Source organism: Venturia canescens, chromosome 9 (assembly GCF_019457755.1).
Source record: "Venturia canescens isolate UGA chromosome 9, ASM1945775v1, whole genome shotgun sequence".
Classification (NCBI taxonomy): domain Eukaryota; kingdom Metazoa; phylum Arthropoda; class Insecta; order Hymenoptera; family Ichneumonidae; genus Venturia; species Venturia canescens.
In genome coordinates, this window is record NC_057429.1 from 12,470,678 (window position 1) to 12,488,659 (window position 17,982).

The window sequence follows — 17,982 nt, forward strand, 5'->3', positions numbered from 1 at the left end:
AAAATTGACGCGAAAACGCTCACGCGAATCCCGTGCGGTGCAGCGCGCGAAAAACTCGCACCGTGTGCAGAGGCCTTAACGCAAGCGGTGCCCGAGCAACTGGGGTCCCAGGTGGGACTCGCTGGACCACCAGAGGCGCTTAAGCAGCATCTCTCCGGTTGACATGCGATGGGCTAGACGCGGTGCAGCACGGCAGCATCCGCGGCAAGAAAACTTACTTTCCGGGAAGCATCCGAAGCCGCCCACCGAGCGCTCGAGCACCGCAGCGAGATGCTCTTGTCGTGAAATCTTGAAAAATGGGAGCCGAATCTTCGGTATCTCGGCTGAAAAATGTGAAAAAATGTTCTCTGTCGACTGAGGATTTATTCGAGTGTGAAAAATTCTACTGCGCAAATGAATTCTTGATCCTGCTCAGTTTCCGCACTGTCCAATGAGACGTCTCGTTCTTATATAGACGTTTACGATTCGGGTTACCAGGCATGAAAATCCATTTGTAAAACAGATTTGTCAGCGTAATTAATACCCGAGAAATAGTCGTCACGAATTGGAGTCTGTGCGACCTCCCCGAACGAACGCACATCCGTAAATTAAGAGCGAAAGTTTTAGCAATCCATTAAAAGGCATGGCGTACTCGAAGAGGTGGAACAGGATGAAGGAAGCAGGAGGATATCCCGAGGTGTCTCACAGTGTGGTATCCTTGAAAGGTAATTCCAACTACTTCCACGTTCGGAGATAAAGAGCGATACGTGCTAGAGGTTGATCCATAATTCACCATGAGAATAATTGAATTATTGAACGAATGAATTAGAAGCAGTGATTCTCCATTGCGGTTGGCCAATTGAACGAGAATTGCGACGATTAACGATTGAAAGAATCGACTGCGCAGCGGGGCTCTTTAAATAGGAACTCGGGGAAATAAATTCGCCGCAGTAATTGAGCTTTCAAGGCAGACATGTTCGTTGAAAAGCATCAATTCGATGATAACGCGCGCTCACCGAGGCGCTAAATTAATCGAAATATTTTTTAAAATTAATTAAACTTTAGAAAATTTTCTCTGTTAAAACATTCCAATTGTTCGTGCCGAAACAAATTTTCGCATCGGCCCAATGCAATAGTGCGAGGAAAAATTCCGCAGCGTTATCACCGACTCGCTTTCTTTCCTCATGATTCGATCGAGAAGCTTCTTCGTGAATAAACCTGTGTAGACCCGCGCATGTATCCTTCCCCGTTGTGCGGTAGAACATTGTGCGAAGGGGTAGCCAACACTCACTTCCACATTATCTTGCCAGAAGAGAAAGGGTTTTGCGTTGATAAATTGTTTTAGCGGTTAAACCGAACTAGCCCGAGGAGGAAAAGAGGACGTGAGCATCCCGGACAAACTCGGGGTAACTAACGACGATTCCGCCTGCGATTCTCAAGGGTAATACGCGAAATGCTACGCGTAATATTCAATGTCGAATGAGCGAGTTTATTATGAATTTTAAGAGACTTTGCAAACATTGAGATTGAACGAGCCGAAATATTCGAAACAGTAGTAAACATTTTATAAAAGAGTTCGTAAAACGTGCTGCGAAGCACTACGAGTCCGGAAATCGATAAATTGTACAAAACAATTTTTCGCATTTTTCAAAATCACAAAGATTCTGGGTTCGAGTTTACCGAGTCAAAAAATCAGGTCCCAAATAATGATCGTAGCTTCAAAAGCAGCCGGAGATGAAAGAGATTAATCCTGCGTATATATTCATGAGCCAAGTTTTTGGCAACGTTGGGAAAAGCTTCTCCATCAAAGTGATGCGCGCAGCGTTGAGTCCGAGGGACGACTAAGAGTATAGTTTGAATAATGAACTATTTGCAGGGAAAAAGCCCGGTCACGGGGAGCACTCTGAGCTTAATAGCAGTTTTGTTTCCGCATGTATTTCGAGAGGGCATGAACGAGTGGAGAATAAAACTAATATGAGTTAAATACAGAAATTTTTGCGGTTACACGGACCACTCGGCAGCCAAGTAGCCTCGACCCCACTTTGACACGATGAGCTTCATAACAGAAGTGCGTGACTCGCGATGGAGTTTTCAAAGCCTCGCAAGACTCTTCAGGGTGAGATAAAAGGCCCTCCTCGCTCGTCGTTTTTTTTATTGTCTTCCATTTCGATGATGATCTCGTAATGAGTTTGTTTCGATGGAGGTCGAAACGGGTGCGCGTATCGTGCGCCATTTTTTCATTCTTCATTAGAAAGAGGAGAGCGCACACAGAATGATCTTCGTAATTAACTCGTGCGAGGCGTTTTTTTTACCGGCGCAGATAGAAGTGAGCGATATCGTTTCGGCATGACGTTACGATCGAATCGTGATGAGTAATTGTTCAACACATATTTTTTCATAATCGATTCTGTAACACTCGAACTTTTACGAGTACATATTTCAGTGCTAACGACCGACGCTTCGGCGCACCTTCGTCCGAGGCCGCGGTGAGTCGGGGCCCTTCGATTTCATCATTTTTTCTCATGATTGTGTCTTACGCGAACATTTTGCCCGACTGCGACAGTCATCCTTCGCTCGCACGCGGCGGAACTCTCGAGTCACCTGCTCCATCAATCCTTGAGACGAACGGCCCCATTTTCTCGAGTAGAAATTACGGAAAACGTTGGAACAAGAACTTCCGATGAGGGATCGACTATTGAGTGGGAATCACACCGTTCAATGAGCTTCGGAATCGCAAAAAATGTGTTGCCAGAACTGCTTGAAACGAACAAGTCTCCATCGTTTTGGAAAATCCCTTCTTGGCGTGGCCACAGCTTCGGTGGTGCTCGACGCCTCGGAATCGCATAAAATCGGAGATTTTTTGCCCCATTTTGAAGAAACCCGGAGCATATTTTCATCTGCAAATGTCTCTCAGTATTATCGCTTTTACGGGGGCGCAGAACTCTCAGCAAGGTCGGTACACACTCGACAAGTCCAACAGCGAGCTTCTAATTCGCAGCGCGCCCATTAAATATTGTGCTAGAGAGTCGATGTAATATGTGTAAAAGCTCGTATCTCGGGCAACGCGACTCTCAGTTAATGGCCCATATCTTTGTACCAGGAGTAATTAAGCGTGTGCGTACGGCTGGACGGAAATTAATAGGAGGGGCATTAGCGTCGAGCGAGTGAGAGAGAGAGAGAGAGAGAGAGCGGGAGACGAGAAAAAGGAGAGGCCGCAGGAGGCAATGATTTGACTACTGATAAAAGGAAACAAAGGGTGCGCCGTGTTCAAGATCTCGCGCCTTGAGGGCTCAATAACCCTCGAGAAGTTACGACAGTATATCACGTTTGATCACCGATAGCACGTAATCGTTTTCCCGCTCATTGTCATTCCATGGCTCGCGAAGATATTGGCGTGACGTAACAGGACGTCGCTGCGTTCGCGGCTGGGATAATCTGCAGCGAGGAAAGTTCCGTGTCCAGTTCCCAAGAGCTGTTTATATCAACGTAACTACAGAGGCAATTTCAAATAATTTTTTTTTCCGGCTTTTAATCTCTTTTCAGTGTTTCCCCGCGGAGTGACCAATTTTTATTGCGACGTCGTTCATTCCGAAAGGCACAAAATTCCTTTTTCATTGGCCTGAAATAATGGGGAATGGCGCCAACGCCCGTTTGTCCGATTTCTTCTTCCTGTTAAGCTCATCCTTGGGACCATTAGGCCGATTTGAATACCAAATTTCGTCGGCGAGCATCTCGCAAACTCTAAGAGTTGTAATTCCCTGTCAGAGGGATCGTTGTGACGAGGTTACAGAGGTTTCTGTCAGCGTGCTCACCAACAGGGGAAACAACCATTACGTATTCGTGCGTTCTTTATTACCTCGATGAAAACCGGAACATCGTAACGTTACGGAAAATACCGATGCTTGTGGATAATGACAGTCGCACGACGAAATCGAATCGTTACAAAAAGTTACGCGGGCAAAGCCCTGGGCGTTACCAGACTAATTAAAATGGATAGTGATTCGTGGTGGCGGCTTTCCCAGCACATTCTATACCCGCAAAGGCTCTTTTGATCGTCGAAAAAATATATCATCGAGCAGGATAGTGCAGACCCATCGCTTTCAAGGGGTCATAGGAAGTGGAACCTTTTATCAGAGTTCTTCACTGACAAAGCTTCGTTCCCTTCCCCCCTTTCCTCTCACTGTTGTTCGTTGTTCTTTCCCTCCTTTAACACTTCAGTTTCTGGTTTATCGTGGTCATCGACGTCATCCTACAAATGCGGTGCGGTGGAAGCCATCGCATAATGGACACGATGGAAATAGAATCATCGAAGCGAGTGCGTTTTATTGGAAGGGATGTGTGGCGAGATTAAAAATGAAAGAGCCAGTGAATAAGAAACTCCATTGTGCCTTACAGCGGTGCCGAGAAGACATGTACGGAGGAAGGGGATCCTATGCAGCGGAGAAAGCAACGAAATTAAGTTCGTTCTCATTAGTTTGCTCGGTGCTGATCGACAGAGTTGGAATTCGAGCGACGAGATACAGAAATTACTTCAATTGTGTACAGCGCATGATGATGCTGCCAGGAGGAAAATCAATGCGAGGCGTTTTGACAGTAAAAATTGCAAATACCGAAACATCACCGCGGACACGTCGCGAGCAGTCTGAATATACTTTGAGGAAAATGCCGGGGCGATAAACGGGGGCGGAGACGATCGAGGGCGACGGGAGGGTCGGTGAAGCGACGGACAAATTGATGAGGGAGGCAAGAAATTTTCGTTGACCAGGGGACGCAGCATCGATGAAATAAACATGATGCGAAATTATGGTTTCCGGAAGTGGGATCTATTTTGCTACTCGTTCGACATGATTCGTGTTAGCTGATTCGTTGTGACGAGAATTCAGCAATGAAGGAACAATTTCGCCGAAAAAACCGAACCCAATGATGCAGCGAAATTAATCGAAAACGTACTTTTGAGCACGAAAGAAATCCGAGCAGCCAAATCCGCCTGCGTTGAGGTCCTAGAAGATTTATGACACTGAAATTTGCAACGTTCGAGTCCAACGAAATGATGTAAAAAAGCCCTCCAATAATTCCAGTAATTCTCCAATTTCGTTCCTTCCCGAATTTGCTATTCGAAAAAAACAATTGATGAATTACAAATGTTATTTTCGTTAATTTCGTCCGACGTTGCAAACTCCAGCGTCGTGAAGACTTTTTGACCTTCTTTCGAAGCTCATAATTTCCTGCTACAAAATTGGCTCGCGAAAGAGACGACTCAGAGTATTTAGCGTAATGCCTCCTCAATGCGCACTCGAATTTCACAATTGGCCCACCTTCAGTGGTATGCTCGGAGGGAAACAAAAACGAGAGCGAGAGAGAGAGAGAGATGCCGAGATAGCAGAGGAATAACCGTGAATCCAATAACGCGCGAGAGCTTCAGGGAAGTCCGGCATCCCGGTAGTACAACAATGTCCAGTATACTTGTATAGACGTCTAGATGAAAGCTTTTCCACAAAATTGTTGCCATTCGTCCATTTCGCTTCTCTATATTCTGCTCTTTTCGGACTACACACAGTTTCGTCTCTCTTCCACACGGATTCATCCAGCATCCTTTTTGTTCCTCGTTCTCTCTCTGTATCTCCATCGCTTTTTCACCATTCGTTTTCTCATTCTCGCTCACGATATTTAACTGGTTTCTGCAGTCCATTCTCGCTTCAACTCGTGCACCACCCATTTCCTTCATTGTTTTATTTTCCTTTCGTTATCCACTGTTTCTACATCGTTTGATTCTTGCGATTGACTATCAGCGGAAAAAGATAGCGGAAAGAGTGCCGCGCTGTGGAGAAACCTACCGTTCGATAGTAGCTCTCCGTAGCTCAGAGCTCGGAAGAGCATTGCTGGTCTCCTCAAAAAACTAGCGCGTTCGTTCGATTATTCGAATCATACAAGGTCGCTTTTACTAAATCTCCATGTTGCCGTTTGGCTGTAAACGCGCCGAAGGAATATTCTCGCGTTGAGTCATCGTTGGACGCAGAAGACGGAACGTAACACGACATGGGTGAGATAATACGTTGCATACGGAAATTCGAGTTGACGTGACACGATTTTTGCGTACGCGTGCATCCGCTCGAAATAACATGGATGCAAAATACCTAAAAGGGGAATGAAGAGCAGAGCTCCGCGAGCGCAGATCGGGCGAGATCGCGTTATCGGCTCCGGACGACTTTCGTTCCCTTTTCCCGGCCCCCTTCCTCCTCGCGTTTTTGTGCAGGTCGCTGAATAATCCGGATCAGAGGTTGCCAACCTTCGATTCATTTCTCACGGACTGCTGCAACCACCTGCTGGATATATCTCCACGCTTTTCTCCTCCTTTCGAGCCTTAATACTTGTGCTTTTTCGTATACCGACTTTCTCGGCGAGATACGACGCGCCTGGAAATCATTTTTTTCGGTTTCTCCGTGCCCTCCTGACAAAGAATAAATACGCTCTCTTTTCTCCCTCTTATTTCGTCTCTCTCCGTATACACATATAAATACTGGGTTACTCCGTGTCGCCGGAGGCGTATAAACTCGTGGAAAATTGCCCAACAGATTGTCCGAGGTAGAGAGAGAGAGAGACGGCACAAAGAGAACGAGAGGCCGGTAAAAAAATCTCCGAATGTTGAACGTACGCTCCAAGGCAGAAGCCTGGACGCACGCACACACAGAAAAGAGCTTCGCGCCTCTTTTCATATTCATTTCTTCAGGCTTTTACGTCGCTATAGTTGACGAGACGGAGCAACGGATTTTTTCGTCGTATTGAAATTTCTTTCGCTGGAACGCCACGATTTTTTTCCCTTATATTTGTCAACCTTTTTATGACGCGATGGCCCAATTTTGTTTGCAGCGCTTATTTTTCCGAGTGGTCGATGAAGATCGTTCATTCTCGGTGGCTCGTAATGGCGAACAAATATACGCGAGGCTTTATGAAGCAGAACGAAATTTCGGCGCATTCCAATATCGTCGATTGAAAAATTTTCTAAGTCCCATTAAAATCTCTTACCGATGTCGATTCGAATGCTCTTATGGACCGATGATCTCAATGTCGCAGCTTTTCGATGGAAATTCGTTCGCGTTCATTGCTCTCGGACTTCGTAAAAACGAATGTCAAAGTTCGAGGAGTCACTCAAAAACAAAGTGCACAGGAGACTTCAGTTTTGCAAGAGTTTTGACAGTGGAATTGGCCCCAGTCCGGATAACTCAATTTGAGGAATCTTCCTCCCACTTTTGTTCATCAGATGCTCCTCGTTCGGTTGATTATAGACGTCAGGGTGAAACAGCATGGACGTCACTCCAGGGAAAGTGATTGAGTCTGCAGAATACATCTCCGCGCGTGTTTTCGAGACTCGAGTGTAACTAGCCTCGTCGCGGTCTATTCTGTGCAAGCGATTTCCGCAAATGGAAACATCTTTCCGGAAGTGTACGAGGGATTGGTGCGGGAAAGCTCTCCGGCGAATGTCCGTGTCTTTTCATCGAGTCACCGCGTTTACGCGAGTCGATGAATGCGGGTGTACGCACATGCACAGAGGAATCCGCGCTTTAAGGAGGGGAGGACGAAGGCCTTATCGTAATCTCGTGACGAAAGAGACGCGCGGAAGGAGGATGCTCGAAGGTGGAGAAACTGCGAGGTGAGAGAACGAGACGGAAAGGTCCAGCAGCGTCTGTGTTAGTTTTCAAGAGAAGAGCAAAGCCGAAAGCGATTCATTCGTGCGCGTTATCTTGACCGGGTTTTGACGCGCGGCTTCTCCCCCCTGTCCTCTTTCTCACACTCTCTCGCCTCGCCTGCTTTTCTCTTATTTGTTCTCACTCCCGCGCGTATTGCTGTCCTTCATCTAGACAGCAAACTTGTGTTTGCCGTCACGTTAACCGAGCTTTGCAAATGCAAGCAGGAAATTAATTCTGTCGCGTTCATCGAGGACGCGCCGTGTTCTCCAACCGACGACCGCGTCCTTTTCACAGAGACACACGAGACAGCGACGAGGGGGGGGGGGATAGGTGTTTGCTAACTGGATAAAACAGACGTCATATGCAACACCCCCGTAGTTTACAACTCTTCACATCTGACGCGTTCTGCAGCAAAGTCTTGCAAGAGGGTTTTGCAAAGTCGAACAATCGAAGGTTTGAAGAAACTAAAGTTTCTGGGTAATCACGCGAACCGTATCAGGGAAACGGACGCAATGATACATTTTTAGGGAATGACGCGCGAGCTGTGGGATAGCATGCGCACGAAAAATCAAAAGGGGAATCGAGAGGTTTTGCGACTTCTCGATCCAACAAAAAAACCATTGAAGCTCGCAATGACTCATTCGGAAAAGATACAGCAGAGAGTGAAAAAATGCTAGAAAAATCGAAAGTTTATTATTTTGGGAAATCACACATCGATGGACACCATAAATTGCGTGCTTTTCAAGCAGGCCTCACTCGTGCTGACAACTCATCGGTGTGGCATCGCATTCCTCCGGGACTTCCATTTCTCTTGTTCCAACTGCACTTCTTCTGGTGATAATCTACCACGGGAAGTAACGTCAATTTCCCAGAGTCCCTCAAGCCTCGTCCGAAATTTTGGAAGATGACGTAATGAGAGATGAACGAAGAGAGTCACGGACGTGACGTGCCTCTTCTGTCGCTAAGTGGAGATACGAGAGCAATGACAGTTTGCGCAAACTTGGTCTGGAATAATATCCGGCGAGGTCGGAGCTTTCGGCATCTCGTGAAGCTTCCACGCGTTCCCGGAATGCTGCAGGCCAATCACTTTTGTCCCCTTTCCCATTCCGATATATGCCCAGCACCCTCTTGTCTTGTTTTCATATTATCACGCGGAAGCGGCATTTTAATTCTGCATTCTTGAATCGCAGACACATCAGAAGCTCGTGCAACTCAGAGTCGTAAAATACAAAAGCTTCCCAGTGCAAAGGAGCCTGACTTTTCATCGGTCAGTTATACCCGTTGAATCAAGATCAAAACCAGCGAAAAAAGAAACACGAGAAAAGCTTTCTTCGGCGCACTCTAACTGCAGAGCTTTGTAATCGTCCGAGTCAACATCGGAGAAATTATAATCTTTCTTGAAAGACCTTAAAAATGAAGATTCTCGAGGAGTTTTTTAGCGTGTCGTAAATAAATAAAGTCTTTGAGGGAACTGGAGTCGATGAAACGTTTTCAGCTGAATCTTGTCTGCCTTTGAAAATTGCATGTACGTAAATAAGCGTTTATGTACAGTCTCATTGACTCGGCGAGTAATTCTTATTTAAACGTAATAATAATAGTTCTTTTGATGTCCGTACATGCTGTATTTAGACTGAGTTTTCTGTCGACTTGTTCGCGCAAAGAGAAAATATTTGTTTATTTTCACTAAAATTAACATTAACCAGCAAACGAGAAAGCTTTTTCTTTTGTTCTGCGGAGTTCCAGGGGCTTCATGCGGCATGAAAGGAAAAGAGGAACTTTCGTGTACACGGAGAAATAAGTTCTGGCAATTTACGTGCGCATATACACAAGGTACGATGCTCAAAAAAAATGTCTGAGCAGCGCATGACACGTGGAAGGAGTTGGTTGGAAGTCTATGAGGAGCTTGGGGCAACGCGGATGATGAAAATCCGCGTATGAAACTTTCCAGGAAGACTCCACTCGTCCTGGAAGTACAACGCCCTCGAGAAAGACGCGAAAGAGAAAAGAGGGATGAAAACTGAGATAAGATACAAGCGAAACAGATGAGCGGAAAGATTGCGAGATTGAGAGTTGGAACGGAAGGGAAACGGAGCGGGCGGAGGGGGCGAGAATGTGCATGGAAAGTAAATTTCGAATGAGAATTAGTTGGGGTCGCTTTCGAGCACGATCAAGTCGTAAGAGAACTCTGAAACGAGGCTCTCCTCGAGTTTTGTGGCGAGACTGGTGCGAGTAAGGACAAAATTACGAGGATCAGATCTCTTCCCACAGCCATTTCCGGCCGCGAGGAAGCGAGAGAAAAAGGAGAGAGGGCGAAGAGCTGGGAGATGAATAAGCTCACGGAATTTATCATGTAACCCACGACAATGACGAATCTTCGAGTTCAAATATTCGTGGAAATCGATCTCCGAAGGGAGAAAGGCTTCGGATGCCTTTCACACCGATTTACTTCGGCCCTTTGAGCTTTCAGTCAATGACGCGTACAACTCGCGTTTAATGCTTGTTGCAGAGTAAACGCCAAGAGATCTTGCCTATTTTCTTACGTAAAGCATGCACCAGAAGGTTCGTTACGCTCGTTCCTCGGCCCCCCCGCCGCGAGAGCTAAAGAGACAGCGAGACAGGAGGTGGCATCGAGGGATCGCTGAGTCTACCGCGAAATATATTCGACGTAGCGCAAATACTGTCTCTAGTTTCTCCCCGTCGCACTCTCATTCTCCTCTCTCTCGCTCCTTCCAACCTCTTACAACACATGCAGCATCCTTCTCGCGCACTGGCTTCCAAATTCTTGATGAGTTTTAACGTCAGCCATTCTTAATTGCGATCGTGCCTTATTCCTCGTAATTACTCAATGCGAGAAACATCGAATATACGCGCATTTGAGGGCCTTTATTTGACGGTTTTACGAAGCTCGGATACACGCTTTTAACGAAAATTGCAAAAATTTTCCCGAAATTTTGATTTTGTCCCCAGGTGTATTTTTTTTCTTTCTCTTTTTCTTCTACTAATGGGGAATCGCATGAATGCGGCGTGCAAATATTCCGCGTCAGAGAGTATCGCTAAATTTTTTCGTTCGCTGTTACGAGTTCGATTGCGTAAAAAAAGAATAAAAATGGGATAGCTCGGGTGGGGGGATGAGAAATGAAAGAAAATCCCCGATTGCAGCGGCAGCACAAGAGTCTTCTTGAAAACAAAGCCCAGCAGGCGGAGAGCCCTGGCTACGACCTACCTCATTGTTCGGTGTTGAAGAGACGCGGGTCGTCACAGTTGAGCCAGGAGCGGTGTTAGTGTCACCGAATTTACGGTTAGTTGTCTTGGTGGTGGAGCCGTTGTTCGAGCGAGTTTCAGAAGCTCTCGTCTCCTTGGACGCAAGGAGTTTAGTCTTTTTTCGAGAGACTCCGGATTTGCCATGGCGCACTTTCGTCACGGGGAGCGGAGCTTTGCCACGAAAATTCTCCGAGGGATAGACGCAGGCGAGCATGTTGCCGGAGCTTTTTTCCCTCGAGGATAAGAGCGAGGAGGGCGAGGACGACGACGAGGACGAGGACGAGGCTAATTTCGTCGTCGACTTCGTCGTCGCTCTCGGGTTTGAACGTTTTTTCACATTTTTGCTTCTACAGGACTCGATCCCTTCCGAATTCTCGAGGCTTCGATAGTGCTCCGCGGGTCCTCGGGACCCTGGGGCTTCGAGTCCCGTTGCTGCTGAAGAGTATTACACTCGCGTCGAAAAAATACACCCGCCAACTTCGATTCCGCGGAGTTCTCCGTCGATTTTCACCACATTTTTGTCAATGATTTTCCTTACGAACGCGACAGCGAATCCGTCGTCCTGCCCTTGCACCTTTTTTCATTCGCCGGAGCCTCGCCGTGAAAATCGATCGCGAATCACCCACGTGCGGCAATGAACACTCTTTCAGGACTTAAATGCACTGCACAGACTTGTTGATTTCACGAGTCAGCGCGGCCTCGTTCAAGAAACTTTGCGAGACGTGCTCCTCGCGAGACCCTCGCTTCGTTGCGAACCTTTCGTTTTTTTCGAATAATCCCGATTCAGAATTTCTGCGACTCGGTACCTTAGAAAATCCTTCAAAAAAATGTCAAAATTCATTTGCTTTGGCGCACTCACAATGCAAGAGAGCTTTAAATACTTTTCTGGAGCATCGTCGATAATCGAGAGGCAAATGAACCGAATAATAAACGCGCGGAAACGCAATATTTGGAAACACACACCGAAAATATACGGGCTGAATAATATAGAAACGCGATTCGCAGAATGCATCATTCGGACTGATTACACGCGGCGGGGTTTGCGGGCGATGTACCCGTGACCCGAAACGTTACCAAGGATACGGATAAGGCCCTGGCAATCCATCAGAACTCATTCAGCCCTTGCATTCGAAAAGCATCAGCTGATTATTCGGGGAATAGTTGGTGCGAGAGCGCTTCGTGTGAAAGCCAACGTGTATTATGCGAAGGGAGACGCTGGGACGACCGCGTGGCCGAAAGGAAATATTCATTTTTCAAAATACCCTTTTCCGGAGCAACTTCCGGCTCAGTTCATTCGAATTCCAAAGTTTTCGTTTCAAATGCGAACCCGGCATTTGGGATGATCCTACTTTTCGCTGTATCGTTTATAGGGGCTGACAAACGTGCAGTTTTTTCACTTGGTTCCGTCGTTTCCGGGTGACCCTTTATGAAATTTAACTATTCGATTTCGAAGGCGACTTTTCCGCGGCGATTTTCCGTACAATTATTGAGTGAATATCGGGAATGCCGAGCTGCGGCTCGGGGGGACGCACAATTCATTTAAAAACCGAGAACACACAGAACGAAGCGAATCGAAATATAATATCCGGAATGCATTTTATCCGAGAATATCAATCGAGCCAAAACAAAATTCAGCATAACAAATTCACGGTCGTATCTGCTAACCGATGAATATTTCACGAGCGTAAAAGCCATCGCACAATTTTTCATTATGTAGGTCGCTTGGATCGAACGTTCCGTTATACGTTTGCCATGAATATTTCGATCGAACTATTTTCCGGGGTTTCTATGGTTTGCGAGCTGCGCGAGAGCGCAGGTTTGCTAGCCGGGCGTATATTTTTGTTTTCACGAGTCGTGGCCTGGCTCTCTTTAGGCGTTATTATAATGGACGTCGATTATACGCGGGTGCTCTCGGGTGCTCTCCCGTGCACGAAACTCGATCTCGTTATATCCCCGCGTGTTTAAAACTGTCCAGCGACCATTGACAAGCTTCCTCGCTCTTTTGTTCTACTCTCAATTTTTAGAGGTTAAAAAAACAGCAGAAAGCTGTTCTTTGCGCGTCGAGTGCATTGATATCTGGCCGATGCGTTTAATGATTTTTCAATTTTTCACGCTCGATGGAGCGTGCGCTGGGAAGATGGAAAAGCGAGCTGAGCGAATCACTGCCTCAAATTCATGTCGTACGCGAATTTATCTCCGCGCGTGCACTCCTCGATCTATTTCCACATGGTTTTCTATTGCGGTCGAGCTAAAGTAATTTCAAATCGTCCGCGAACGTCCCGCAGTTACGCTGTATCCAAGCGCGGACCGCAGAAAGCATTACGCTCCGCGATCGATGACCGAAATCCATGTTTCAACGGTGGTTTTTCGAGACCGAGCCCACTGCGATTCTGTTATCTCGCATATCGGGCTACGCACGTTTTTTTTTCCTCTCTCTCTCTCCGCTCTTTATTTACGAATAACGTGATTTGGAGCTAACTTTATCGCTATCGACAACAGTCGCGAGGCTTACGATAAAATATACGATTTCATTGGGATTTTTCAGAGCCGGAAAAGCGCTCGCGAACGTCGTGTTTTATTTGAAGAGCCATTTTTTACGATGAGTCAGTATTTTTATTACGGACGCGGGTGTCAAGGGCGGGGATCGGCCGAGTTTTGTGAGAAAATGTGTGAAAATTTGCTAGTCAAATAAAAAGTAATTACATTGGCTTCAATTTTTTATTTTGAATTTTTCCTGCGGCGGATGACAAACGTCTGTCGAGTTTCCAGCAATGCACTCTTTCATGCGACTCAGTTTTTCGCGCTCCGTCATTCGTTTTCCTGTCTCGATGAATTTATGTCCCACGTTCGGAGGGGGGCTGTGGCGCGAAAAAATTGATGCCATCTCCATCGCATCTCAAAGGTCCGGGCGCGATGCGTCGATCAAGATCCTCACTATAAAATTGACCTTCTGTCATTGTCGCGTCAGAGACGAAGACGAAACGATCTAGATTCGGCGAATTTATGACGATTGACCGGTGAAAAATTCATTGCAACCCGGATTCTCGACGGGAAAAAACGGATTTTCGGCGAATTCGATCGCCCGGCGTGTTCAGTCATCAATTTATACTCACGAACATAAATTTATATTGAAATACAACGTGAATGAAATTCGCAGACGCTTATTCGCGAAATGGAAGAGCAAGAAGGACCCTAAAATGCATTTTAGAGACAAAAAGCTCCGGCGAGGGTGGCACACGTATACGTCTATATCGTATATGCAGCTAAGTGGAATAAATTCTTGGGCGAGTACGTGACGAAGCGTAACGGGATTGGCTCTCCGGAGGTCTTATCCTCAATGAGAATGGACTATGAGCCGAGTGGTGTAACCTCCTTAAACCATTTGGTCGTCAGCGTCGACGGCATCGTCGTCTCTCGGGTGTCTTGTTACTCGCAGAACTAATTCGCAAAATTAAATCTCCAAGTCGAGAATCCTGGGAGTTCTCACGTAGAAGATAAATTAAATGGGCGCAGCTTTGTTTGTTTTTTTTTCTCTTCCCTTCATCTCCAATCAAAACTCTTCTGTGCATTTGAGTATAGCGAGTTAAAAGAAGTTTCAAAGGCGCGAAGTCCCGTGAAACTTCTTCGTGTTCTCGGCTCCCTTTGGCTCCGCGGCTTCCTGATTTCGCGGTTCGTCCATCCAGAAATGGCGGAGGTTATTTGCGCCTATTGTGTTCCTGGGCACACGCAGCATCGACTCGCGCGTCCAGAAATATACGAGGAGCACGTTTGCACTCTCGTCTCTCTATTTGCGTTGTTTATCAGACCCGGGAGTTGAGCCTGGACACATACATTTTGCCACAAAAGGAGGTGAGACTGCCCGCGCGATCTTCGGTCTCAAGGGATCCACGCAGATGCGACAACGGCGGGCCCGGAAGAGTACACCCGAGTTGTGTGCGAACTCGCTCGCCCCCGGTGTGCGAGTTCGCACATTTTGAGCCGAGCCGGTGGAGAGAATCGCTCATAAACCGACGGTTTTCATTCGAGAAGCGTATGCTGAATGAGGCAAGCTTTCGGAGACGGAAAAAAAAATGTTTTTCTTCGAGATTTTACAAAGAATGAATGACACGCGAAAATCGGAACGAAAAGTTACGGTGCTGAAGATCCTCCGGTAGTTTCGCCACATTAGAGGCCCGTCTAAAGGGGATAGCGCCAGAATTTCAGTGCTCTTGGAGCCTGCAAAAAGTTTGCTTTCCCGGATCGCGCATCGAGGCGCGCCATTTTTATCCTCTCGTCCACGCGGCGCGATGGGAAATACTTGCCAGCATTTTTCAATGTCTCTTTCAGCTTTTAGTTGAGAAATTCGCAATTACAGGCGCTCGTACACCATCGAGAAAGCATTCAGGACAATGAATCGTGATCTTCTCTGAGTTTCTTGTCACGTTACACACCGTAATTGTACATCGAGGACTTTTCGTTCCAACTCTCGCGCTTCTCATTCATTATCTGTTTTTGTAAGCACGAAAATAAGAATACGAGGATGCCGAGTAGTACGACACATCGTGAAACGTAACCCGTAGCCCCGGTAGTTTATCACATTTGGCTTTCTCCACAAGTGTGACAAAAGAGCAGCCAGGCGTGTCTGCACATTCGGTATTATACGTACAAAAGTCTAGCATATAATACGCACGCTGGAACAGGCCTGGGAGGATTTTCCTCCCCACATTATAGCGCCGCATGAATGCCGATGCGAAACTTCACTGTTGCGCCGCCCCTCTCCGTACCGAGCTTTAGTCAAAAGCTATCTTTGGGCTTTAGCTGCGGATGCGGAGACGAAAAGGGTAGACAATAATGAACGGAATGTCCTCAAAGTCGTTTCGAAACTGGAGAGTAGTTGAATCGCGGCTTTTCAATGCTAAAACTCTTTACCAGATTTTTTTTTCGTGCCGCGAGAAACTTTTTTATCCCTCGCAACAGCGCGGAGAGCCGCATGGTTTTGCGCTTTAACTAAAAGTCTCAGGTGCGCGCGCGGAGACGCGTTATTTCGAGTTGGTGAGACTGCGACGAAGCCGACGGAAAAAAAACGAAAGTTGTGACGAAACGAGTTGAAGTGCGACGAGCATCTGGGCTCGGATTCGAGCTCAGGTATACAAGCGAGAAAGGTAAATGAGAAAATGCGGTCACGGAATGTCCCGACTATCTGCAACCGAACGCGCCTCGTTCGAGAAAATTCGATTCGACCTCGATCTCGTGCTTCAACAGGGCACAATGGGCACAACGAAAAGCTCCGGGATTTATTTGACAAACCAAATCGATCAAGCGAGCTTAACGAAAACGAGTAACGAAATCGACGGGCAGAAATAAAACGTACAGGGAAAAAGCTTCGATGAATTCATAAAATTTCAAATTACCAATGAAGATAAGGAAAATACGAGAGAGCTGTAAACCCAATGAACGAATTCCGACTACGAATAACTTTTTCGATGAAAAAAAAAAACGTCCAACAAAACTTAACAATACTCAAAAGTTTTCATTCGTGTCTTCCAATCATTTCACTGGCTCGTGGATATATTGGTTAAGAGAACTTTCGGGCGCAATGAGAAATCGAGCGAAAAAATGTGGAATGCGAAACCGATGTTTTCGGTGATGGATGGTGCTTGAAAATCAATCCGTCACGCAGAAACACTTGCTCCCGCCAATCACAATCCTCATGCCAGGGAGAATTCGATTTTTTTTATTGAACTTTCAAACTTCCATTTTTTCCGACATTATTTTTCTCTTCTGTACAACTGTGCAGAACGGGCTTTCAGAACTGTTTTTGTCATGCTTCGTTCAAATAAGTAACGAAGGAACGAAATGCCGAGTGTCCAAGAGAATTGCTACTGAGTACGCTGTCGAGCTGATCGAGCGTGATCGATCATGATCGCTGGGGCTTATTCTGCAACTCGAAAACAAGAAATTTTCTTGTGCTGGACGAAAACATAAATGTTTTGGAGCTCAGAACTCCGCGGATACAAATGTCACGCGTCACACCAAATGGAATCTCCACTCTGCGAGGGATGGGGAATCGATAGAGCAGATTTGTTTTTGATAAATTTCTAGCACGTTTCACATTCGAGTGGTCAGCAGACAGGGCGGGGAAAAAATGATATTTTTTACCCCTCTGAAGCAGCAGTTCGTTTTTTCTTTTTTTTTGAAGGTATCCTCAGAAAATATGTACGAGTCACCGAATATTTGATGTAATACGAATCGCGAGACGAGGAAGGAACAGATTGAAATTCGATCGCCAACTGCGTGAGCGAATGAAAATAAATTCGAGATTTTCAAATACAATATTTTTAGAACAGTCTCGATTACTGTTTCCTCAAAAAAGTTATGCGAAACGAAGAGTTTCCCGAGCCTCTGAGTCTGTGATAATAGAGTGAAATGGAGCCGGATTGAGAATGATTAGAATCAAATATTTGAGCTCGAATATCTGAGGTGCAAAAAAATGGTAATAATTATTCCGTCGCACTGCGATAAAAAGTAACGTGAGACGAGAACGCGCCGGCGACTCGATCGAGTCGAGCGAATGCGGATTCGACTGGACAATTTTGATTCGGATTCCTTTCAGCGAGGGCCTCGCTTTAATCGCGATTACACAAAGGGATATTGATGAGTTTAGTTTGGGTTTATCAGACGCGATTGGGGATTTAGAGATGCCTCAAAGATGAGAGGAAGACCATCGGTCTTTCTCCACTAATTGGAAGCTCTTCTCGGCTTCCGCGTTCATGATTTCGGGGCTCTGCTCGTAGACACAGGCGCATAGACCACGGAAGGTACCAAACACACACAAAAGCACTGGAGGCGAATGATAGAGAGTTCGTTCATCGAGACGAGAGGATTAAACGTTGCGATTCGTTTCGTCGAGTGTACAGCATAACATTTGATCAGCGTATATATAAGCGAGTGGGTTCCTCCTCGATCGACTGCTGGCTTTTCACAAAACGCTGCGAATGTCGAAGCTCGAATGACTGCACGAGGATGCAGGCTGCGAGGGAGAAGGACGATTCTGCGACGGGAAACTCGACAGTTTGAT

The 17,982-nt window shown here is 46.3% G+C and overlaps 1 protein-coding gene across 3 annotated transcripts in view; it reads right to left on the reverse strand.

The window, feature by feature from the left end:
* The window catches only part of ASPP (Ankyrin-repeat, SH3-domain, and Proline-rich-region containing Protein), a 117,098-nt gene that overhangs the window by 45,394 nt on the left and 53,722 nt on the right, over positions 1-17,982 (reverse strand). Inside the window, exon 2 of one of the 3 annotated variants that reach the window (XM_043428026.1) lies at positions 10,888-11,742. The exons of the other annotated variants lie outside the window; for them this stretch is intronic. Coding sequence (XP_043283961.1) covers positions 10,888-11,139 — 252 coding nt within the window. The 5' untranslated portion in view covers positions 11,140-11,742. The remainder of the gene's footprint in view (positions 1-10,887; positions 11,743-17,982) is intronic. 3 annotated transcript variants of the gene reach the window in all.